The following is a 26,030-nucleotide window of genomic DNA, read 5'->3' on the forward strand; positions in this document are numbered from 1 at the left end:
AGTGACTGCTTCGCAGCAAAAACGGTCAGGGTACCTATCCGTGCGGGCCAGTACCAGTAGAGCATAAATTACTTTTACATTACTTTACAAGAAAATAGCAAGCAAATCTCGAGTCTATTGCGGGTGCTTCTCAAGCAGTAAAAGCATTCTGGAGTGATAGTTATAATTAATTTAATTCAATAAAATAGTTTGGATGTGACGAGGAACTCATTGGAGTAAGTTCAGCAGAGCTCTCTGAGTAACGCACTGTGATCACTAACTTTAACTAGTGATAAGGATATTGTCGGGTCGCTCGCAGATTCCTGCCTATTTCTGCTGAGAAGCAGTCGTGTTTGCTAAAAGGCTGAGACAGCAGTTTTTAAATACCATTGAAGGGGAGATGAAGGTACGGAGGCTCGGATGGCTCGGGCATATAGTGCGTATGGAGCAGGATCGGGCTGTGAAACAGGTGTACGTGGGTGTATCGGAAGGACGCCGCCCCGTAGAGAGGCCCAAGTACCGCTGGTCTGACGCTGTGGAAGGAAATTTACGTGAGCTCCAAGTGTCGGACTAGCAAGGTGTTGCGCAGCGCTGGGATGAACGGCAAAGCTTATTGTCGGAGACCAAGACCCACTTCGGAGTCATAGCGCCAGCGCAGTAGTAGTAGTAGTCATCGTTAAGGATAAGACGAATAAAACAAATGCAAAAAAAAAATTTTGTTCTGTGTACTGCAAAAAATAAAATAGGTTTAATTTAAAAAAAAACACATCATTTTAACGTAGACAAATTATATTCTTCATTGTATTATTCACATAAATATATACTCAATAACTTATCAACGAAATTAAATATACATATTAGTTACAACAATCATTACGCCTAGCCCAAACTGACATCAAGCCACTCAATATTCTAAGCTGATGAGGAAATTTGCACTTTATTTGTATGAAGTTCACCGATAGGGGTACGACAAGTTAGCGATGACGGTACTGGTAACTTTTTTTTAACTTTTTTTTTATTGCTTATATTGGTGGATAATCTCACAGCCCACCTGGTGTTAAGTGGTTACTGGAGCCCATAGACATCTACGACGTAAATGCGCCACCCACCTTGAAATATAAGTTCTAAGGTCTCAAGAATAGTTACAACGGGTGCCCCACCCTTCAAACCGAAACGCATTGCTGCTTCACTTCAGAAATAGGCAGGGTAGTGGTACCTACCCGCGCGGACTCACAAGAGGTCCTACCAGTAAAAACAATAACCAGTAAAAACTATAACTATACCACCAGTATAACTATTTGTATTCATCTTTTACAATAAATCGATAAGAATAAAATATTGATATAAAATAAAATTAATGGAGGTACTATAATCCCCTTTACAATACAGTATTCTTATAACGCGTTTTCATATTGCGCGATTTCATACCCTCGTATAATTGATTTCGCATACCTGTGCACATTGTGTCAATTGTGTTGTTATGAAATTAATTTATATTATTTTATTTGGTCCCTACTCTTTGAATTTAGAAAACATTGGTTATATTGTATATATATTTGAACATAACGCGTTATATGGGGTCATACATTATTCGAGAATACTCCTACAACGCGTTTCCAATAATTAGAATAATCAGTAGTATCTTAATTGTCAATGACTCTTCTTATTTATTGCACACGAGCTCTCGGCTCGTGGTGTTAAGAGATCCCGCCGCCCACACTGACAGATGAAGGCTAATTTGACTAAAGGCGCGAAGGAGTCAGACGGACATCTTCGCAAACATTGCATAGTGGGGAAATTGGAAGATACTAAAATCAGAAGTGTTTCTGCTGTGATTACTAAACAAATAACTTTTCTCTATAAACATGTCCTTCTGTATTATGAGCACCAGAAACACACACGAGATAATAACATCCAGAACGACCAAATCAAACATATTTATCTAAAAGGGACCAAGAACTGAAGAATTGAACCTGGAGTGGAAAGACAAGACTAAATCGATCAAACGACCTGATTAAATTAATATAAAATTGCGTATGTACTACGTACGCATGTAAGAAGTTCCCCTTCTCACTTAAGAAGCTGTACTTTTTTGCGATTTTCGATCTTAAAAAAAAAAGAATAAAAAAAAACTAATTTTACAAACTCAACTTTCACCAAATTTCTTTAATATCTGATTTGAACACAACTATAGATGTTATAATTAATGTTTAACACGTTTTTTGTTGGCTAGACCTGTATCCATCGATGTATAAAAAAATTCCCATGTTTAATTTTCACCAAACATCAAAATTTTAAAACATTCACACGTATCAAGGACCGATGACAATACAATAATTTTATTATTTCGATTCAACTCTGGCCATTTTGTAAGCTATGTATATCTTATAGGATTTTATACATTAAATTTACTATCGAAGGGTAAAAAAGGCTATTTGGCTTAAGCGAAATTTTTGCAAATTTACAGGAGAGCCATCTGAAGTTTAAAATTTGGAAAAAATATCATAAGATAAAAACTTCGGCTATATCAATAGAGCAGCGATCGGGGAACTTTTTTAATGATTACCCCAAAATATTTTTGTGTAAGTTGATATTACCCCATGGCGAAGAACAAAAAAAAAACGAAATCGCTTCTTTTTAGCATCTTTCATATTATAGCCGCCATGATAATTTTGAAAAGAAAACAATAACTAAAAATTTTACGATTCTAAAGAAGTTTCACTTCATATATACTTTTTACTCACAAAAGTTTCATTTTAACCCCCCAAAATTTCATTTTACCCCTAATGGGGTAATTTATCCCGGTTCCCCGACAGCTGCAATAGAGCATAATGATAAATGTCGCGTACCTAATAAGAAATGTAGCTTAAACCAAATACTCTTCCAGCCCTCGATGTTCACACGTTATATAATGTCTTAATTACAAAAACGAACTACACACGTTTTTTCAAACAGTCGAACAAATAATTATAATTCATATCAAAATATAATTTCATGGTTACAAGTTAAAGAAACAGTTTTTAAGTACACGTACGGTTAAATTATTATTACGACAAAAAAATCATTGCAACTTTGTATGATTTTGTAAAAAAAAAACATTTGATTCAAAGTAAAAAAAAATAATGTTTTTATTACCTTTTGTTACTGTTTTTATTACCTGTTTTTTTTATTTATTTTATTGCTAAAATGAGTGGACGAGCTCACAGCCCACCTGGTGTTAAGTGGTTACTGGAGCCCATAGACATCCACAACGTAAATGCGCCACCCACCTATGAGATATAAGTTCTAAGATCGCAAGTATAGTTACAACGGCAGCCCCACCCTTCAAACCGAAACGCATTACTGCTTCACGGCAGAAATAGGCAGGGCGGTGGTACCCATCCGCGCGTACTCACAAGAGGTCCTACCACCAGTAAATTGTAATGTTGTTATAATTCGCTAACGTTGCTCATGGACATCAGCTAAACCAGAAGCACAGCAGCTACCGATAAGGACACTTTTCAACTTCGTTTAACGAAATAACACTATTAATACGAAACCTCATGCGTTGTATTCATGAAACTCAAACATAAATAATTAACATACTGAAATTTACAACTAAATATAGTTTACGAGAATATCGCTCAAGGATACGCTCCTCGTTCTTCCCTAGATATCTTCGCCATCCACACCGCCCCAGCCACGGCGAGAGCCTGAAATAGAAAATTTAAATACAATTCATTTATTTAGCGCGTATTAATTATATTGGATTCTCTGTACAAAATTGAATCGTGGCTTGTAAGATTAGCTTGATTTATGATTTTGTTTAATCAACAATTACGAGGTCGTCGTGGCTTAAAGGATAAGACGTCCGGTGCGTCCGTATCGAGCGATGCAACGGTGTTCGAATACGGCAGACGGGTACCAATTTTTCTAATGAAATACGCACCAAATGATCACGATTGACTTCCACGGTGAAGGAATAACACCGTGTAATAAAAATCAAACGCGCAAAATTATAATTTGCGTAATTACTGGTGGTAGGACCTCTTGTGAGTCCGCACGGGTAGGTACCACCACCCTGCCTATTTCTGCCGTGAAGCAGTAATGCGTTTTGGTTTGAAAGGTGGGGCAGCTGTTGTAACGAAACCTAAGACCTTAGAACTTATATTTCAAGGTGGGTGGCGCATTTACGTTGTAGATATCTATGGCCTCCAGTAACCACTTAACACCAGGTGTGAGCTCGTCCACCCATCTAAGCAATAAAAATATATAAAAAAACAGTCAAACCTGCATTAAAACTAAGAATATGCCAGCCGCGCCTATTGCCGCCGCGTGCGACTGTACCCAGTTACCGAACGCTTCGGCACAACCAGTCGGGTAGGCCTCGACGGTCGTACAGTTGAACAGCTGGATGGTGCCGTAAATGTGGCTGCAGCAACTTACGGGGAGCCCTCTGGATTCCAGCGTCCCGAGGGGCGCAAGCCAGTCACTAGAGTTAACTACACCACAGCATTCGAACTGGAAATTAGAAATACCACATTTTTAACATTACATAAAATATTAGTGGAATAAAAAATAATTCAATTGCATAAACAGCTTAATATTTCCTCGTTTAAATTCGATCAGGTCATTGTATACTTCACAGATAATTTTTATGTGACGATTGATGAAAAATAAACTACCTGGTGTCATGGGACACCAGGTAGGAACGAAGTTCCTTCGGCTAATGTAGAATCGATATAATTTGCAAAAAAAGAATCGTGATCAATTTTATATAAGTTTTCTTGATTTTTCTCTTAAATTTTGCTGATTAGTTTTTATTCAAGTACAGGAAAGTATTTAGGAAATTCAGTATTTTAGGAAATAATAAATTACGTAAAATAAAAAAAAAACTTAACTCAAATTATCAATTAAAATAACAAAATATGTCTCTTTATTTTTGTTTGACAACATAAAATTACATAGAAATAGAAATAATTACAAAAAGAAGGAGAAAGAGAAAGGTATTATACACTACTCGCTTGTGTATGCGACTGTCGCGCCTGCGCTCGTCTCATTTAACGGTTTTATTCCACGCACTTTTTTCCACGGATTTTTTCTTACGGTTTTACTATCAAATTTTTTTCAGTTCGGTCGCGCAGCAAAATCCCCATCCCCTCCAAGCCTGCCGTAAGGAACTTCGTTCCAAAAACTACCCTAATATGCACAATATATATTTTTTCATTACCATCGATCTAACTACCGCACGGCAGACCTGATAGTCAGTTATCAGTGGCCCATGGACATCAAGACACTCATACTAGGCACACAGCCATGTTCTGTTTACCACTGAAAATATTTTCGGCATTACGTATTTATTTTGTTCAATGAATAAATTAATAAAAAAAATGTTCCACTGTTGCTTTCGTATTAATTTAATCTCGGCTAAGCATAAATGCTTGTCATTCGAGAAGTTCAATTCAAATTTCATGAATCCGCATTGTAAAGCAAATCTGCATGAGCATCGGTAATGTGAAACCAGTGCATCGTGATACATTTGCGTGCACTTCAAAAATGCAAATATTTTCATGGCTATTTTAATATTTTTGTACCAGAAATTACTAAGACAACAACTTGACCTTCGGAAATGGTAGTCAAACGTCTATGTGCGTCATGAAGCGTTTCCAAAAGATATCACCGGTCATCGTTCTCGTCGAACCCGTGTCGCTTGTGACGAAGGGCTCGACAAGTAAATTAACCCTCAGACACAGCCCACTGAGTTTCTCGCCGGATCTTCTCAGTGGGTCGCGTTTCCGATCCGGTGGTAGATTCTGCGAAGCACGGCTCTTGCTAGGGTTCGTGTTAGCAACGTCGTCAGTTTTGAGCTCCGTGAGCTCACCTACTATTTAAGGTTACGCTGAAATAGCCTCTCAAGGCTCTCAGCTAGGTAAGAAAAAAAAAGGAGTTATCAAGAAAATAATTGTACCCACGTCTCCTTGAACTTCATCCCAGAGCTTGGTGATCTCTAATGAGGCAGGTCCGTACAGTTCCATGGTGGATAACAGCTGCTTTTGAACTAAAGCTACCGTGTTGCTCTTCAATGCATAACCAGCTATGCAGGCCGATAGTTGAAAAACGAACATCAAGATCATGGCACCCGCAAACTGGAATACAGAAAATGATATTTTTTTTAATGATAAAGAAAAGAGAATTGCTATTTGTAGTGACTGTTTTTCTATACTAATCACTACAGTATAAAATAAAGTCGCTTTCTCTGTCCCTATATCCTTATGTATGCTCTAATCTTTAAAACTACGCAACGGATTTTGATGCGGTTTTTTTTAATAGATGGAGTGATTGAAGAGAAGGTTTATATGTATAATAACATCCATTAAATAGTGGAGAAATCAATAATAAATTACAGTTTCCAAAGCGAAGCGAGGGCGGGTCGCTAGTATACTAATATTACAAAGAGGAAAGATTTGTTTGTTTGTTTGTATTGAATAGGCTCCGAAACTACTGAACCGATTTGAAAAATTCTTTCACTGTTTGGAAGCTACACTATTCCCGAGTGACATAGTTAGGCTATAATCTTTTTTGAAAAATTAGGGATCCTTACTAAACTCCAATAATGTAACCCAAGGTGTAAAAAAATTACCTAAAATATTCTTTACATCGCGTGCCCTGCGAAAACTATTGATGATAGAATAAAATAATGTACTACGACTTTGTAGAACACATTATTATTTACAAAAAGTGTCGCGACAACCTATGTCTAACTATTATAGTTATGCCGCAATAAGTGTTATTTTATTTTAAAAAATAAAACAACTTCAAATATCGTTTAAATTTTTGTTAAAGACCCGAGCGGAGCCGGAGGGTTCGCTTGTATTTAAATATGGTCAAAATTACAATGGTATTTGCACGAACGCAGTTTGAATAATAATTTCACATGTCATATGTATGATACAAGTTCTCAAAACATCTTAAAATTAAATGTTTTAAGCAAGATTTGTAAATCAGAACTTTATGTCGATTTTCTCTAATTATCTCTTCATTACACTTAAGTATTCAATCCTATTAAGTTCGCCGATGACCTGTTTTATAATGTGTGCTTCGTGCGAGTTTTTTTTAACGGTCTCGATAGCGTAAAAGTTTTTTTTTTTTTTTTTTTGTCAGGAGGAAATCACCGGACTTCCGCCCTCCACTGGGGATGGAGGGCGGGGCATGTCGGAGTTGAACCGACTAAAACCTCCTGTCGCTCAACAACCAGCATCCAAACCTCGCATGAGACAGAACTCATGAAAAGGCAAAGGGGGGAAAGTGAAGCGTTTAGTGCGGAGCACATCTCTCCCATCACCCTCCCCCTCGGGACGCCGGACTGGCGGTCGTCGGCGCCACGACCACCAGTCCTCTCGGTCGGCAGGCTATCCGAAGCCCGCCTAGATGGCGCCGGTTAGAATGGTCTACCCTCGGAATACCCCGCTGGGTCAGAACCAGCGTGGGTTGAGGATAGCCGGCCTTCCATCACCCGGACGCTCTTGCATAAAACGCGTGCAGAGCAGCTTGCACGTCGTCTTCTTAGGTCCCCTTCGCCGGTCCCCAGGCCGACATGTGAGAGAGACCCGAAACACTTAGAGGGCCAGGGCTTGGGCAAGATCCGCCTCCCTGGCCCCCGCTCGACGGCGGCGGGCCTGCGCGTCTCGCACGCGCCCCGCCGCCTCCTTCTGCGAGATGGTGCACTCGCAGAAGTCGAGCATCGCCTTCCACGACTCGTCGTCACCGAGCATTGATGCCACAACACTCGGCAACGACAAGTCGTTTCCTATTTTTGCGACAAGGACACGGCGCCACCCCTCCCATGCGGGGCAGGCGACGAGCGTGTGCTCCGCCGTGTCCAAGTCGCAACCACAATGGTGGCACTCTGCCGTCAGCTCGGCTCCGATCCGGTGCAGGAACTCACCGAAGCAACCATGCCCAGTGAGCACCTGCGTGAGCCGGAAAGTGAGGCGTCCTCTGTCACGATTCACCCAATTCACAAGAACCGGGCGAATCGCCTCGACGGTCCTACGACCAGCCGAAGGATCGGCCAGCCGCCTGGACCATGATTCCAGCACGGACCGCCGAGATTGGGCCCTCCGCGCTCTGACCACACTGAGGCTGGGGCGCGCCACGCCCCGGGCACGAAAGTCAGCCCGCCACTGATAGTCAGCGGCGAGCGCCTCCGCTTCCAGAACCCAAGGCGGCGTCCCAGCCAGTACACACGCCGCCTCGAAGGAGATGGTGCGATAGCCGCGGATGACCCTGACCGCGATGGTGCGTTGCGGCCGTTGCAGCAACTTTGCTACCCCCACGGCCAGGGACTGGCCCCACACGGGCGCCCCGTATAGGGCCATTGACCGCACCACCCCTGTATAGAGACGGCGCGTCACCTGGTCAGGCCCCCCAACGTTGGGAAGAAGCCGGCTTAACGCGCCGGCCACCCCCAACAGACGAGGGACCAGATTTTGAAAGTGAGCACGGAAGGTCCAACGACTGTCCAGAATGAGGCCGAGGTACTTCAACTGCACCCCGACCCCGATACGGACGCCTCCAACCACGATATGGGCATCGACAGGTGGCACTCTCCGGGGCCTGTGGAACCACATGGCCTCGGATTTACTGAGCGCCACGTCGAGGCCCAATCTCCTGATTTTGCCGACGACATGCGCCACCCCAGCGGTAGCAAGACGGGCAGACTCAGCAAAACTCCCCCCCCGGGCCACGACCAGCGTAAAAGTTAACTCAAATCTGTATGGGGTTGGAACGTTGCCTACGTTTGCCGCTAGGGGCGCTTTTTTTTTTTTTTTTCGGACCGGAGGCCGAACCTCCTACGAGGTCCCCGCGCCTAGGGGCGCGCGGGGTATGTGAAACTCAACGATCTGCAGGTGTTGAGAGCAGATCGCGGGCCCTACATATGTTCCAACTACATACATTTTTGAATTAACTTTTACGCTATCGAGAACGTTAAAAAACTCGCACTAACGACACTGCTCTAGGACAGCAATTCTCAACCTTTGGTATGCACCCTAGAGATGCGCAAGGTTTCATGTTAGGGTACATGAAAATTACTTTGGTAATTATGGAAATACTGAGAAGTACCACCACTGGTGGTAGGACCTCTTGTGAGTCCGCACGGGTAGGTACCACCACCCTGCCTATTTCTGCCGTGAAGCAGTAATGCGTTTCGGTTTGAAGGGTGGGGCAGCCGTTGTAACTATAATGAGACCTTAGATCTTGTATCTCAAGCTGGGTGGCGCATTTATGTCTATGGGCTCCAGTAACCACTTAGCACCAGGTGGACTGTGAGATCGTACAAACATGTAAACAATAAAAAAAAAATCTAAAAAAAAGTTCAAACCGTTTACTTATATGTACATTATTAAAATGTTTTACGAGTATATCTAAAACATATAGTTTAAAATGAACCTTATAACTAAATGATAATTTACTTAAAATGAAAAAAAGATTGGGAAGCACTACTAGCTACTCTAGAAGGGCATGCGAACTCACTGTGTTCGGTTATAAATGATACGTGATGATGTTGACGTCACAATTGTCAACACAAAACAACTGCCCAGCCTTCAAATCCGCATGAAGATATACTAGGAGGCAAAATTAGGTAGGAAGGTTGTGTACTAATCCGTGCGAGTCTACAGTACGCCAACAAAATCGTTCAAAGAAAACATCACTTTAATTATCGATATTATAACTGTGCGTCTATTTCGATAAAATAGACAAAATATGTCATATTTCATGTATTATCGACATAAATATAAAACACGTTTATTTATTTACAAGTCTTGTATCGTTTTATCAGGATTCACGATCCGCGAGCGATCAATTAACTGATTAATAATAATATGTCATGTATTCAAAGATAATGTCTGTCGGAGCTATTGTTAATACGCAAATTGTAATAGGCATTCCTTAATTAGCAAATTATAGAGCCGTGGAGGAAAGCTTTTTTTTATTGCTTAGATGAGTGGACGAGCTCACAGCCCCCCTGATGTTAAGTGGTTACTGGAGCCCATAGACATCTACAACGTACATGCGCCACTCACCTTGAGATATAAGTTCTAAGGTCTCAAGTATAGTTACAACGGCTGCCCCACCCTTCAAACCGAAACGCATTACTGCTTCACGGTAAAAATAGGCAGGGCAGCTAGATATGAATATGATTGACTTAAAGGGAAGAAACGCAAGCTGTAAACGCACTCAATTGACTAAATAAAATAATATTTAATACAACACAAAAACACTCTTCCCGCCAAAAAATGAAAAGCATTACCCGGATATCAATGTTGCAAGTAATAAAAATACATTGATTTCAGAATGGAGTGATTTATATCATCATCGACATCATCATCAGCCCATAAGCGTCTACTGCTGGATGCAGATTTCCCTCCCTCAAGGTTCGCCGAAAGGCGTAGTTGATACACAATATCAACATATTTAAATTTTAATCAATATGCCTAAATTCTGTATAAAATAATGTGAAATATGTAGAGTTCAAGAGCCTTTGGGGAACATGCATATTTTCACATATAGTACAGTAATTAAAATACCTAGAAAAAAACTTATTTTTTAATGTTAGTTATGTTTTGGTGTTAGCATATTCTCTCTCTCCCTCTCTAAAAAAATTACTTTAGGATGTTAACGTATTACATATTTTTCGTATCTTTTTTCATATTTTTATACGGATCTTTGCAGCTCTCTGGATTGAAAAAGCTGTTGTTTGCTGTTCTTCGAAATGCAGACGCAAAAGTGTCGAATTCGGCTATATATAATAGAAGTCCTGCTATTTCGAAAATCAGATCGTTTTACAAAAATACCAATTGTTTTTAAAAATTGTATTATAGTAAAAATTGTATAAATAGTAAAAATTGTATAAAAAAAATTTGTAAAGGCTTCAATTCTACAATGGCCTCGTTTTAAAATAACAACGTAATATATATATAATGCATTACGTTAAATTACATCATTAATATCTTAATCCTTGTATTTGCTTCCCTTATCACTCATGATAATTGGTGTAACTTCAATAGATGAGGAGGGCCAGAGTTTCGAAGAATAAGTTTATTTTCGAGTTGTATAAAATTTGTTTGTGCCTTCTACTTTTTTCTTCATTTTTTCTCTTTTGAATGTGGCAACTGGCTTTTTGCGATGCCATTATTGCCTTTATAAAAATCTTCAATCTTTTTTAAAAAATAAGATAAGAACATGAAAATTAAACGAAATAAAATGAAGTTAATATATTAATGAAATTGTAATTTATTAGGTTGAAATTAAATGAAACTAGATAGTTCAAATGAGACGAAATAAAATAGTGTCAGCCACAACTTTTGTCAATTTTGCCATCATCAATCACCATTATTACATGTTTGAACTTGAAGGAACACTGAATTAACAAAATGAAACAATTCACATAACTTGACTTCCCGCCTAAAGTCTGGAACACTGAATAAACAAAATGAAACAATTCACATGACTTGACTTCCCGCCTAAAGTCTACTATAAAAGTTACTCAAAACTGCTTTAGGTGTTGTAATTACGATGATGAATATAATGACTCCCTTTAGCTTGTTTGCCCAATTCGGCTAGTGAAAAATTTTAAGGTATCGTAGCTCTGAGTATGTCCATATAATAATATTTCCTATGACCTCATAAACAATCATCATATTTAACAGATGAATAAAGAATGATTCATAACGTAACGCTAATCGATTCATAATTAGTCGGGTGTCAATTATATTTGATTTAAAATTAATCGACATTTTGGGTCGGACATCTTGGCTCAGATATGTACACGGATCGTGAAGAACCTACTGATAAATAGTGAATATGCTCGCATACTTTCAGAGGCAAGAGATTCTTAAATCATCGGATTATGTTATCTTTTTTATAAATTATAGTTTTTTTCACAAACTTTTTTTTTTATTGCTTAGTTGGGTGGACGAGCTCACAGCCCACCTGGTGTTAAGTGGTTACTGGAGCCCATAGACATTTACAACGTAAATGCGCCACCCACGTTGAGATATAAGTTGTAAGGTGGGATAGTTACTACGGCTGCCACATCCTTCAAGCCGTAACGCATTACTGCTTCACGGCAGAAATAGGCGCGGTGGTGGTACCTACCCATGCGGACTCACATGAGGTCCTACTACCAGAACTAATCGTTGGTACCTTAAGAGGCTATTCCGAATACGCGTGGATCGCTAGGTAAGCTCACGGGCTCAACCCGAAAGAATTGTTAACACTGGCCCTAGCAATGCTTCGCTAAAATCTACCAGCGGATCGAAATCGCGACTCACTGAGAAGATTCTGCGATAAACTCGGTGAGATAAATTTAACTGTTTTGCCTTAACAACTGCACTTTATTTGTTTATGTTGTAATAATTCTTATCTGATTATTGGATAACTAGCGACCCGCCCTCGCTTCGCTTCGGAAATATTAAAACACACATGAAACCAAAAATATAAAAAAAAAAAAAAAAAAAAAGTAGCCTATATAGTTCATCAGGGACAATGTCGGCTTCTAATGGAAAAAGAATTTTTCAAATCGGTCTAGTAGTTTCGGAGCCTATTCGAAACAAACAAACAAACAAATCTTTCCTCTTTATAATATTATAAGTATTTGGCCCCGATTCTAATTTAAAGATGCACGTAAAATCTGAACTGAGAAGTCGTCAAGCCCAAGTATTTAGGGCGTTTCTCGTCTCAGTTACAAATAATTTATGTATATAGGTACTACAATTCTAATTACAGAACCAACGAAAACAAATCTGCTGAAATAACTACCGTGCCCTTCGACATAAGGTTGCTAATCGCTTACGTGATTCTGTACAGAAACAGCTTGCTACTAGTTGTAAACTGAGATATGACTAAAACGTTTTGATCATTAAAATATGTGACGCGAAAGGAATTTAACAATAGTGTGTCGTAGCCTCTATTTTAGAAAAACGATTAGGCTATTGTAATTTTTATGTTATCTTTGTTTGTTAATTTACGGAAAGTTTATTTAAAAAAGAATGCGGTGTTTATCCAATTAGAATTTGGTTAAGATTCTACTAGATTTTTTCTATTTAATTTAATATTTAGCTGAGATATTATTTGTATGATTTAAATCAATATACAAAGTGTATGCTTCTGTTCTATTTATAAAATTTTGATTGCTGCAGAAAAACTTTGGTGCCACATTAAATATTTCCTAGCGCTTCATCATTTAAATCCGTTTGAAAGAAGACGACCTAAATATTTATAGAGTACATTTTGTTCACTTACCGCCATGTTCATTAAGTAGTTCTCCATGAAGGCTCCATAGAAACCGGAGAAGGATATGAGGAATATAATAATTCCCGTCGCTATACAAAAGGCGGGAAGAGAGAAAAACCTCTCCGATAGAAACTCATGGTAATTATTATAGGCAGCTTGCACCGAGCCTCCGACAGCCAATATTATAATTCCGGTTATCTGAAAACGATCACATGAAACTCTTGTGACATTATTACGAAACACTTTCAAGTATTACACGCACTATTATTAACTTACCAAGAACAAAAAATTCACTGTCACCAATGTGTATTTCACCGTAGTGAATATTTTCGACAACATATTGAATTTAATTTAATTTAATTTAGAATGGAGCATCGACGCGCGCGTGACACTACGACAGACGTTTTGACGTGGTTCGGATATTTTTATCAGAATAGGTAGGTACATTAATCTTGATAAGCAAAACAAGCGGATTTATCTCGCTCCGAGCACTTGAAGTACCTACACACGACGTAGAGGTATCAACAAATTTATGTATTACAAAATACTTGACTGCAGACTGCAGTACCTTGGTCGATGTTTAGTCGAACATGACTAGTTTTATCAGATGGTACATGTAACTAACACACAAATACTGATAAAGGCATCGGTAACGTTTAACGATGCTAATTTTAAGCGCGCATGCAAAACTGCAGTATTTTTTTTTTAATATTTTTAATGTAACTTTTCCTTGTCTTCGCGATAAGGAAACTAGTTTAATGTTTTATAAAATAACATTTTTAATGTGCACGTACGTAAATAGCTTTATAGAATTTCAACAATTTGATAAGCAGCGGCTTGGCTCTGTCCCTGGCATTGCTCAAGTCCATGGGCGACGGAAACCCATCGCCATCAGGTTTATCGTATGTTGGTCTGCCTACAAGGGCAATTAAAAAAAAACAAATTTACACTATTAGTTCCTGTTTGTGAATTGACATAGTTAGATTGCAGTTCGATGAATAAAAGCCACGGATTTACTGGTTGTAGGACCTCCTGTGAGTCCTAGCGGGTGGGTACCACCACCCCGCCTATTTCTGCCGTGAAGCAGTAATGCGTTTCGGCTTGAAGGGTAGGGCAGCCGTTGTAACTATACTTGAGACCTTAGAACTTATATCTCAAGGTGGGTGGCGCATTTACGTTGTGCATGTCTATGGGCTCCAGTAACCACTTAACACCAGGTGGGCTGTGAGCTCGTCCACCCATCTAAGCAATAAAAAAAAAAGATAACATGCTGTTAAAAAAAAAGATGCTCATTTCTGTTTGCAAATACCTACTTGAATACCTTTCTGCGGAACAGAAATGCATATTTAATTCGTATGTCATAGACGATTGACGACATAGCAATAAAACCACAAAGTCCGTCTAAAGTTTTTAAATTCTATTTATTTGAACATTACGTCATTATTATACATAAACAAAACTTTGTTATACATTAAACGTTACACATAAGATAACATTAATTAAGGAACTCAAGACTCTAATTCAACCTCTTCGAACTTCGATCTGTAGGCCAGCCACCCTGACATCGCTGATAATAATACCTAGAAGAAACAAAAAATAATCAAAAGTATAGCTTTGTTTATTTTACCAATTTATTAAAACAAATTCTTCGGTCTCTGCTAGTCTCTAGGACTGGTTATGTATTTTTTTTCCTACCTATGCTGATAGCCTTGAGAGGCTATATCAGCGTGTAGGTGATCTCTCGGGGCTCAAACCGGAGGTATTGCTAACACTGACCCTAGCAAGAGCAGTGCGTCGCAGAATCTACCACCGGATCGGAAAAGCGACCCACTGAGAAGATCCGGCGAGAAACTCAGTGGGCTGTGTCTATGCCTCTATGTGTTAATTTACTCGCTGAGCTCTTCGTCACAAGCGACGGGTTCGACGAGGACAGTGACCGGTATGCATTCTATATTTCGAGTCATCGTTCATTTATGTAGTAATTTTATTATTGTATGTAGTAATTTTATTATTATTTATGTAGTCGCAAACAGTGATTGTTGAATAGTTAGAGTATTTGGGAACCACTAGTATTTAGAACAATGTAACATGTTTTAAGGCAGAGTCGGGACTCTTCCTCTATGTTTTCAGTATGGCTTCTCGCGATGCCATTGTTGCCGATCTTTACTTATTTATTTATTTAAAGTTGATTTATTTAGTGTGTGTGTGTGTGCGTGTGTGCGTGTGTGCGTGCGTGCGTGCGTGCGTGGGTGCGTGCGTGCGTGCGTGCGTGCGTGCGTGCGTGCGTGCGTGTGTGTGTGTGTGTGTGTGTGTGTGTGTGTGTGTGTGACTTGTCCTAAAGCCGATGATTATGTAAATTCCAAAAATAACATCACAAAAGTGGCTGTTATTCATGGAAAATGTAACTCGTAGTATTGGTATGAACAGATCATTGACCAGTGCTTGGTAATACGGTCCTATTTCGTCAAATTCAAATATGCATAAGGGTTTAAGAATGTTTTATAATATATTTTTCTGTGTTATGTTTTTAAGTGTAATAATTTATCATACTGTTTCATACGTTAATTTTTCATACAATAATATTATTGTAAATACGATGTTTTCTCTATAACAATGTTAATGGTAAGACCGTAAGGCTATTTTTATCGCGACCTCTCGTTAATTTACATACACATACGAACTATTTAGCAAGGTTACTCAGCAGTTGTTCAAACTAGTAGTACCTATATTTGAATGAAATCAGTAGAATTTCAATAATGGTGTTGTCCAACAAAAAATCCAAATGTTTTCTTACCAACTATGAAGTGACTCGGAAGGTAACCCGAAATCTCTACTGACTGTATGCGAAGGTTCGATTCCAGATCAAATTTACCAAACATTTCATACATTTCAAACATTGTACTGATGAACATTTGAACTTATTGATTTGCGACAGAATTAAATCGCAACCACTACTACTACTACCTACAATTAAAAAGACGAACAGCTACAGAGCGCTAAAATATATATATAAAAATACAATAAAAAATAAGAAAATTATCTCGACAATTTTTTTACTATACAGTAGCGCTGCTATCGTAAATTATACTGAGTAACTCCAGTCACCGCCCTCGCCAAACCCGTCGCTTGCGACGAAGGGCTCGACGAGTAAATTAACCCATAGACACAGCCTACTGAGTTTCTCGCCGGATCTTCTCAGTGCGTCGCGTTTCCGATCCGGTGGTAGATTCTGCGAAGCACTGCTCTTGCTAGGGCCAGTATTAGCTACACTCCGGTTTGAGCCCCCTGAACTCACCTACACGTTAGGGCAGTGATTATCAAACTTATTTCTTTTACCGCCCCCTTTGAAAATCAATTATTTTTCAGCGCCCCCCATTTTTTATACACCCCTAAAACTTTAAAATCACAATTTCATTAATTTAATTAATAAATGTTGTATTAATTTTAGTAAATGTAGTACCACGTAGTACATATGTATTTGTAGATGCTATTATTGTTTCTTCATATTATTATATGTCCGTACATTGCTACAGAGCGTGTATTTACAAATTTGCAAAGTAAAAATGAATTCATCTCATCAATATGTTTGTTTAAATTCAGAATTACCAAAATAAATTGCTAGTTCACTGTACTATTACTATGCTAATTTATTAGAACGAAACAATTTTTGTTGAATACCTTTCTCATTAATATAAGATTTTCATCATAAGATAATTAAAATTTTATATTTCGACTAGTAAATAATACTACTAACAATAATAACTTATTAAACTACGAATAAGCTAAACCTGGAAGTCGTAGAGGATTTCATTTATCTGGGCTCCGTCATAGCTAGTAATGGATCCTCCGAAAAGGACCTCAGAAGGCGAATCAGTATGGCAAAGAGAGCTATGTCCCAAATGGACCGTGTTTGGGGGGACAGAAACATCTCGAGGAATACCAAAAAGCAGCTCGTCAACTCCCTCGTCTTTTCCATTTTGCTCTACGGCGCAGAGACTTGGACCCTCAAGGAAGCCGACCGCCAACGCATCGACGCGTTTGAGATGTGGTGCTGGAGGAAAATGCTCGGGATTCGTTGGACAGAACACAGAACCAACGAATCCATTCTTATCGAGCTCAATATTCCAATGCGCCTCAGCACTACATGCGCGCGGAGGAGTTTCGAGATCTTTAGACATATCGCCAGAAAGAGAGGTGACAATTTGGAAAAGCTGCTGGTAACAGGCAAGGTATGCGGGAGAAGGCACAGAGGCAGAAATCCAATGCGCTGGTCGGACCAAATACGCTCCACTCTCAATACCTCAGTCCACGTTGCTATCCACACAGCCGAGGACAGGCAAGAATGGCGCAAGATGATGCAGGAGAAAGTTATTAGAGAAGGCCACGACCCTCAGCATTGAGGATTATCGACGCAAGATGGAAGGAAACTACGAAAAATAAATTTATATCATTTCGTATTATAGATAAATATGGGTAATTTTTCATAGAATATAAGTTTATAATTTAGAACTGGTTCAAATAAAAACCGCCGCCTAAGTCAGCGTTTTTATTGTTCGTAATAATTAATATCTATACTAATATTATAAAGAGGAAAGATTTGTTTGTTTGTTTGTATTCAATAGGCTCCGAAACCACTAAGCCGATTTGAAAAATTATTTCACCGTTAGGAAGCTTCACTATTCCCGAGTGACATAGGCTATAATCTGTTTTGAAAAAAATTTGGTATCCTTACTAAAACTCCAATAATTGAACCCAAGGTGGAAAAAAATTTACCTAAAATATTCTTTACGTCGCGTGCCCTACGAAAACGATTGATAATAGAATAAAATAATGTACTACGACTTTGTAAAAAACATTATTATTTACAAAAAGTGTCGCGACAGCATATGTCTAACTATTATAGTTATGCCGCAATAGGTGTTCTTGTATTTAAAAAAATGTCCCTGGTAAGACACGGAGTGCCCCCCCCCCCCCTAACCTCGCCGACTGGTGGCTTCCTACTTGGAGGACAGATCGGTCACGTGTACTGGACACGGTGGGATCGTGCACAGGTTCCCGGTCGTGCGCAGTGTTCCTCAGGGGTCGGTGCTCGGCCCCCTTTTGTGGAATATCGGGTATGACTGGGTACTGAGAGGTGCCCTCCTCCCGGGCCTAAGCGTAATCTGTTACGCAGACGACACGCTGGTCGTGTCCCGGGGAGGGAGTTTTGCTGAGTTTGCTCGTCTTGCCACCGCTGGGGTAGCGCATGTCGTCGGCAAAATCAGGAGATTGGGCCTCGACGTGACACTCAGTAAATCCGAGGCCATGTGGTTCTACAGGCCCCGGAGAGTGCCAACTGTCGATGGCCATATCGTGGTTGGCGGCGTCCGTATCGGGTCGGGGTGCAGTTGAAGTACCTCGGCCTCATTCTGGACAGTCGTTGGACCTTCTGTGTTCACTTTCAGAACCTGGTCCCTCGTTTGTTGGGGGTGGCCGGCGCGTTAAGCCGGCTTCTTCCCAACATCGGGGGGCCTGACCAGGTGACGCGCCGTCTCTATACGGTAGTAGTGCGGTCAATGGTCTTATACGAGGTGCCCGTGTCGGGCCAGTCACTGGCCGTGGGGGTAGCGAAGTTGCTGCAACGGCCGCAACGCACCATCGCGGTCAGGATCATCCGTGGTTATCGCACCATCTCTTTCGAGGCGGCGTGTGTACTGGCTGGGACGCCGCCTTGGGTCCTGGAGGCGGAGGTGCTCGCCACTGATTATCAGTGGCGGGCTAACCTTCGTGCCCGGGGCGTGGCGCGTCCCGGCCCCAGTGTGGTCAGAGCGCGGAGGGCCCAATCTCGGCGGTCCGTGCTGGAGTCATGGTCCAGGCGGCTGGCCGATCCTTCGGGGCTGGTCGTAGGAACGTCGAGGCGATTCGCCCGGTTCTTGTAAATTGGGTGAATCGTGGCAAAGGACGCCTCACTTTTCGACTCACGCTGGTACTCACTGGGCATGGTTGCTTCAGTGAGTTTCTGCACCGGATCGGAGCTGAGCCAACGGCAGAGTGCCACCATTGTGGTTGCGACTTGGACACGGCAGAGCATACGCTCGTCGCCTGCCCCGCATGGGAGGGGTGGCGGCGTGTCCTCGTCACAAAAATAGGAAACGACTTGTCGTTGCCGAGTGTTTTGGCATCGATGCTCGGTGACGACGAGTCGTGGAAAGCGATGCTCGACTTCTGCGAGTGCACCATCTCTCAAAAGGGGGTGGCGGGGCGCGTGAGAGATGCACAGGCCCGCCGCCGTCGAGCGGGGTCCAGGGAAACGGATCTCGCCCAAGCCCTGGCCCTCTAAGTGTTTCGGGTCTCCCTCACATGTCGGCCTGGGGACCGGTGAAGGGGGCCCAAGAAGACGACGTGCAAGCTGCTCTGCACACGTTTTACGCATGAGCATCCGGGTGATGGAAGGCCGGCTATCCTCAACCCACGCTGGTTTTGACCCAGCGGGGTATTCCGTAGAATAGACATTCTAACCGGCGCCATCTAGGCGGGCTTCGGACAGCCTGCCGACCGAGAGGGCTGGTGGTCGTGGCGCCGACGACCGCCAGTCCGGCGTCCCGAGGGGGGAGGGTGATGGGAGAGATGTGCTCCGCACTAAACGCTTCACTTTCCCCCTTTGCCTTTTCATGAGCTCTGTCTCATGCGAGGTTTGGATGCTGGTTGTTGAGCGACAGGAGGTTTTAGTCGGTTCGACTCCGACATGCCCCGCCTTCCATCCCCAGTGAAGGGCGGAAGTCCGGCGATTTCCTCCTGACAAAAAAAAAACGTGTGGCACTCGGGAACTGCAGCAGTAAAGCTATTGCATAGCATTTTTTATCAACTTATGACATTATAATTAGACAATGATAATTTAATATTAAAACAATAATAAAACAACACCACGCTCTATTAAACCATAATAAAGGCAAAACCTTAACTGTCCCCTTCACATTTATAAGCTAAACCGCGCGAGAGAGAGATGGGCAGACTTTTCATGATGCGCATGCAGTGTGACGTTACGCCACGCGCTTATTCACAAAACTACACAAGCGCAACGTGTGAATGTGTTGAACGCGAGCTACATGGTAGGCGGAGTGAGGGATGTTAGGTTTTTTTCGTTACGGAATTTCATGATTCGTTCGCCGCGCTCAAGGCCCGTGATAAAAGATATGCAATAGCTAAAAAATGTATGAACTTGTAATAAAATCTCTTTGGCTATACTATTTGTATCTGGCTGGTTTTGGTATCATTAAAAGTTTAAATTCGAAAGAAGATCATTCCAAATTAAAATTAGGAAGATGTGTGATTTTTATTTATTTTTCGTACTGTCAAGATGAGATAATCTAATGAAGATATTCGATACATTTTAAAATTTCACTACAAAAAAGGTCAAAAAGCAACGCAAGCCGTGAAAAAAATTTGCGATGTTTATGGACCTAGTGCAGTGTCTGTGAGAGTGGCAAAAATTTGGTTTAAGCGTTTTCAATCCTGAAATTTTGATGTCAAAAATGCACGTCGCTCTGGTCGCCCTATTACGGATAAAATCGATGCCATTTTTGAAAAAGTGGGGCAAGATCGGCATATCACTAGTTACGACGTAACTGAAGAACTGGGAATTGACCACAAAATAGTTATGGCACATTTGAAAAAAACTGGGTACACAAAAAAGCTCACTGAAAGAAACCTAATGAACCGTGTACTCATTTGTGATTCTTTATTATGACGTAATGAAACCGAACCATTTTTGAAGAAGCTGATAACTGGTGATGAAAAGTGGATCACGTACGACAAGAACGTACGAGAAAGGTTGTGGTCAAAGGCCGGTCAGGCTTCACAGACTCTGGCGAAACCCGGGTTAACTCGCAACAAGGTGATGCTCTGTGTGTGGTGGGATTGGAAGGGCATTATACATTATGAGCTGTTACCACCAGGCAGGACCATCGATTCTGCGATCATCCTGACCTCTGCGACCATCGACTCTACTGCGAACAATTGATGAGATTAAAGCAAGAAGTTGAGAGAAAGCGGCCGGAATTAATCAACAGTAGCTGTTTAGGCTTACTATCTAGGTAATATATTATGGTAATATAACACTGGTAATATATTACCACTGGTAATATATCGATGCTTACTATACTATTTGAAATTGGACGGTAATGGGTAAATTGTAAAAAAAAAATCTAAGACAAGTTTTTGAACAATAATTATATCTGCATTTCCATTTTATATAAAAATTATGATTTTTACATCAGTAATTTCTTATAAAATGCTAGGAAAATGCTGTAAAATGCCCTTATGTTAAAAATAAGAAAGAAAGTAAAGAAAATCTCAATTTGTGTTAGTTTACGTATGTGTAATATTTTAAAACTCTGCATGGTGGTTTTTTTTTAATGTTTAAAATAATTTCTGGAGAAATATAATAAAGGTAAAATTGCTCTAATTTTATCATCGATCATGTTCCGCAAAAACTTGATTGCGTACGGTGTGTGGGCTATCCTACGAAATCTATGTTAATTATTTTAAGTTTTTATAACATCATACAGGGTAGAAATATAAACGAGTTTTAATTTTAGTGAAATTTAAAATACTATAAAGTAAATGAAATTACAAATTTTACAGCGCCCCCCTAACCCACATCAACACCCCCCATTTTTTCCTGGGCCCCTTAACGCCCCCCTCTAGGTTTCAAACGCCCCCCAGGGGGCGTTATCGCCCACTTTGAGAAAGACTGCGTTAGGGTGAAGCTGAAATAGCCTATCAAGGCTATCAGCATAGGTAGGAAAAAAATAACTGTAACTATACTAAGACCTTAGAACTCATATCTCAAGGTGGGTGGCGGCATTCGCGTTGTAGACGTCTATGGGCCCCGGTAAGCACTTGACATCAGGTGGGCCGTGAGCTCGTTTACCGATCAATGCAATAAAAACAATTAATACAAACATTTGGTTTCCCCTCCCTATTCGCTGATAGCATAAGGCGCTATTCCGGCTTTTCGCGGCCGGATTTTGTTGTTTAACCTAAAACACTAACACTAACCTGTAGACTCGTGGCAACGATGGCACAAACCGCTATCACATACGCGTTGTATGCAAGCCATTCGCCGAGAAAGGTCGCGCAGCCCGTCGTGTAAGCGTTGGCCGCACCACACTCGAATGGCGATATAGTGCCGTAGTCTATGTGGCAGCAGCTCACGGGGATCCTACTTGACATGTAGTCCAAACGGCTAGACACTCCGCAGCACTCGAACTATCAAGAGAACTAAGGATGTCACAGAGTTTAAATAGCACCTTGGCTGCGATAAGTAAAATCATAAACTTTCTTATGGTTTTTTTTATTGCTTAGATGGGTGGACGAGCTCACAGCCCGCCTGGTTTTAAGTGGTTACTGGAGCCCATAGACATCTGCAACGTAAATGCGCCACCCACCTTGAGATATAAGTTCTAAGATCTCAGTATAGTTACAACGGCTGCTCTAGCCTTCAAACCGGACCGCATTACTGCTTTACGGCAGAAATAGGCAGGGCGGCATTCGAATTACGATGTGGATTCCAAGTAACAATTTATAGATTAGGTTAGCAATAAAAATAAAAACAAAACTCACTTCCATTTGCAAGTCGTCCCAAAGCCTGGCTATATCTCGTCTACTCTCGTACAGCTGGTGACTTTGCAACATCGGGGCTCTGATCTCGGACACCGCGTCGTTACTCAAAGCGAACGCAATTATTATAATAACTATTTCGAAGACCAGTACCACTATGGACAGCATCACGTACTGAAAATACCAAAGTACCTTTAAGTATTTTGATGTGCTACGGCACAAGACGAGTGCCTATGAGTTCCACTGAAGAAACTAGTGTTGTTCCTCTGTGATGTGATGATGGGAGGTATGTGGATAATGTCATGTAAAGCCTTCTTTAAACTTTTTTATTCATTAAACAAGTGAAAGAGGTCACGGCTACTGGCGGTAAGTGGTGGTAATATATGACAAAGGGTAGATCTTCCACCGAGCGGGTGATATTGTTCACTAGACCGACGGTTCGAACTTTGTTGTTCAGAACTTGTATATACACGCAAGCTTATCTTGAAAATGTCGTAAGCGACATTCAAAATATCTTGTGTTGTATGATAGCTACCGTCACACCACTGTCCTCCGAGACCGGAGGTCGTGCCTTTAAGTTAGCGTTATCCGTGCTGACTTCCGTATTGGCTTGCAAGCGCCAATGCTACTTGAAGTCCGGTGTGAGTTGAGACTGAATCACTTTATTATCACTTATAGTTCGGTCAGGTTTCATTTTATTGTGTCATTTAAATTGAATATATAGTATTTTAATAGCTTGAGTCCAAAATAATAAATGACTTTATCATCGATACAAACCCCAGCAATAAAGTAAAACTGCTCTGAAATCGCTCCATAAAACCCTAGGATGGATCCAATGCATATAATCACGCCTGTCGCAATCACGAATCCTGGTATTGTGAAGAATCTTTGAGTGACGAATACTTCATACTCAGAATATTGGACGAGGATCACAACCCCAACGATTAGCAGCAGGAAACCAGTTAACTGAGAAAAGAAAATTAATATTATCCGAATTCAGAAAAACTGACGCGGATACTTTACCGACAAACAAAAATTAAATTATATATTCAATTTTTTTAATAGATGTGAATATCAATTATAATAGATCGGGCTGTTCGTTTGAATTATGGCTCATAACGATTGAGCGCTAAGGAGTTTCAAAAAATATTTCGAAAAAAAAAACCGCCGTAGCAACAACATTACTCTTTTATCGCAGACCCATTCGTGAACCACACCTGTTAGGTTTCTATATAATTAAATTATAAAAAAAATTGTCTAGTCTAGTCTGCCTGAAGATCTAATTGAAAGTCGCATTCATTCGTAAGCCGGGCTCTTACCTACCTTAAAGACCACAAATATAAAAATTTGTGCATCGCCAATACTTCACGCGCATTTCAAACCGAAGTCAGTCGAATTTATCACGCGTCTTGAAGGTTCGTCTGTATTTACTATAAAACCATTCCGTATTGGCATTATCCAAATTCAACATTTATTTTAACGATGTTGCGAGACTCAATTTCTTACCAAAAACAATCCATTTACTGCGGCCAAAGTATACCTAACGGATTTCAAAAACTTTGGAACTTCAAGATTTAATTTTAAAGACATTTTAGTCATATTACACACGTAGGTTCACTAAAACTGATAAGTAAACCTAAAACTGAGATGAAACACATTTATCAATCATAAACAAGCCAATATCTTGGGATTATCTTGACATGGGCATCTTATCTTTCGCTATCATGATAAGATAATTTCACTCACATTTTATTTAAGAACTAGATACTACAGATCAACGCTTTGAACACCAAGATATGGCTTTGGTCTTAAACTTAACAGCTTATTGATGCAAATTCTTATCTAATCGCGAGGTGCATCCGTGGTTAATGGAATAGCTTACTGGTGGAAGCTCATCTTGTGGGATCATACGAATAGGTATCATCATCCTTTTCTTTTTATTCTAGCAGGTAACCAAACTACACGCGAGTTTTCGGCCCCTGGGGTGCGCGCGGGATATGTGGTTCTTCACGGTCTGCAGATGTAAAGAGAAGACTGCGGCCCAGGAATGTTTTAGTGTCCTTTTTTTTTATTGCTTAGATAGGTGGACGAGCTCACAGCCCACTTGGTGTTAAGTGGTTACTGGAACCCATAGATATGTACAATGTAAATGTGCCACCCACCTTGAGATATAAGTTCTAAGGTTTCAGTATAGTTACAACGGCTGCCCCACCCTTCAAGCCGAAACGCATTACTGCTTTACGGCAGAAATAGGCGGGGTGATGGTACCTACCCGTGTGGACTCATAAGAGGTCCTACCACCAGTGATTCCGCAAATTATAATTTTGCGGGTTTGATTTTTCTTACACGATGCCGCTTCGCTCTGTTGAGGACTCCCAACATTTTAGAGGCCAATTTGGCTTTACCTTCCAAATGACTCCGAAACTGGACATCGCTCAAAATATCGACCCCCAGAATCCCGATACTCGCGGAAATTTGCAGGGATACTCCTTGAAATTCCGGCGCCATGACAAAAGGGTCCTTCTTCGCAGTGAACGCGCAAACTTGTGTCTTCAATGGGTTGAACTGAACTGAATTCAGTTCACCCCACTTGGAGACCCACCCCAGAGAGTTCTCCACTTCAGACACAAGTTTTAATTGCCTCGTGTACAACGCTTCGAGAGAGACTCTGATGGCCGATATATCGCGCTTCCCCCGTGCTATCATCCGCATAGCAATGCATGCCATCAATAGATAGCATGTCCTTGATATGCAGTATGAAAAGCGTGGGGGAGAGCACCGAACCTAACAGCGAGAGCCTCGCCCTTGCTTTCCAAGGCTTCAGCCCATTTATGTGTGAGGTATACAAGAAGATCGCCAGCTGAGCGACCTTGACGAAAACCGTACTGCCGGTACGGTTATCTAGATCTTACTAAATCCTTCGATATTCGTTCAGCTATTCGGCGATAGATGGCGTTACACTTACCGGCATAACAGTATTAATTAAAGGTTTTTTTTTTTTTTTTTTTTTTATTGCCCTTGTAGGCAGACGAGCATACGGCCCACCTGATGGTGAGTGGTTACCGTCGCCCATGGACTTCAGCAATGCCAGGGGCAGAGCCAAGCCGCTGCCTACCTTCCTTACTAAGAGTAAAAGATCACAGACAAAGCGAGGCGATCCAAAAAAATTCGTTCTT

At 40.9% G+C, this 26,030-nt stretch overlaps 3 protein-coding genes across 3 annotated transcripts in view; 1 reads left to right on the forward strand and 2 right to left on the reverse strand.

The window, feature by feature from the left end:
• Positions 1-750: 750 nt before the first annotated feature.
• Positions 751-13,897, reverse strand: LOC101743758 (CD63 antigen). The gene is made up of 5 exons (XM_004921572.5): positions 13,531-13,897; positions 13,264-13,452; positions 5,931-6,104; positions 4,249-4,479; positions 751-3,671 (listed from the first exon to the last, which is right to left on the reverse strand). Exons 1-5 carry the CDS (start codon positions 13,591-13,593, stop codon positions 3,603-3,605), a joined length of 726 nt encoding a protein of 241 aa, XP_004921629.1. The 5' UTR covers positions 13,594-13,897; the 3' UTR covers positions 751-3,602.
• Positions 2,423-26,030, forward strand: part of LOC693101 (tetraspanin D107) — a gene marked incomplete in the record, with an annotated part of 52,871 nt that continues 29,263 nt past the window's right edge. Inside the window, 3 exon segments of the mRNA NM_001046854.1 lie at positions 2,423-2,450; positions 3,403-3,422; positions 20,336-20,346.
• LOC101738907 (leukocyte surface antigen CD53) lies at positions 14,651-24,648 on the reverse strand. The gene is made up of 5 exons (XM_038013186.2): positions 24,361-24,648; positions 23,632-23,820; positions 22,858-23,028; positions 22,294-22,503; positions 14,651-14,834 (listed from the first exon to the last, which is right to left on the reverse strand). The coding sequence occupies exons 1-5, from the start codon at positions 24,451-24,453 to the stop codon at positions 14,763-14,765; spliced, it is 735 nt and encodes a 244-aa protein (XP_037869114.1). The 5' UTR covers positions 24,454-24,648; the 3' UTR covers positions 14,651-14,762.

This window comes from Bombyx mori, chromosome 10 (genome assembly GCF_030269925.1).
Source record: "Bombyx mori chromosome 10, ASM3026992v2".
In the NCBI taxonomy this organism is placed as follows: domain Eukaryota; kingdom Metazoa; phylum Arthropoda; class Insecta; order Lepidoptera; family Bombycidae; genus Bombyx; species Bombyx mori.

Coding starts and splice junctions, on each gene's coding strand:
- LOC101743758 (XM_004921572.5), bottom strand. CDS start 13,593: ATGTTGTCGAAAATATTCACTACGGTGAAATACACATTGGTGACAGTG. Junction 13,453..13,530: donor CAGTGAATTTTTTGTTCTTG/GTAAGTTAATAA, acceptor GATCGTTTTCAG/ATAACCGGAATTATAATATT. Junction 4,480..5,930: donor GGGATGAAGTTCAAGGAGAC/GTGGGTACAATT, acceptor TCTAATTTCCAG/TTCGAATGCTGTGGTGTAGT.
- LOC101738907 (XM_038013186.2), bottom strand. CDS start 24,453: ATGACTAAAATGTCTTTAAAATTAAATCTTGAAGTTCCAAAGTTTTTG. Junction 23,821..24,360: donor CAGTAAATGGATTGTTTTTG/GTAAGAAATTGA, acceptor TTCTTTTCTCAG/TTAACTGGTTTCCTGCTGCT. Junction 23,029..23,631: donor AGTTTTACTTTATTGCTGGG/GTTTGTATCGAT, acceptor TGGTATTTTCAG/TACGTGATGCTGTCCATAGT.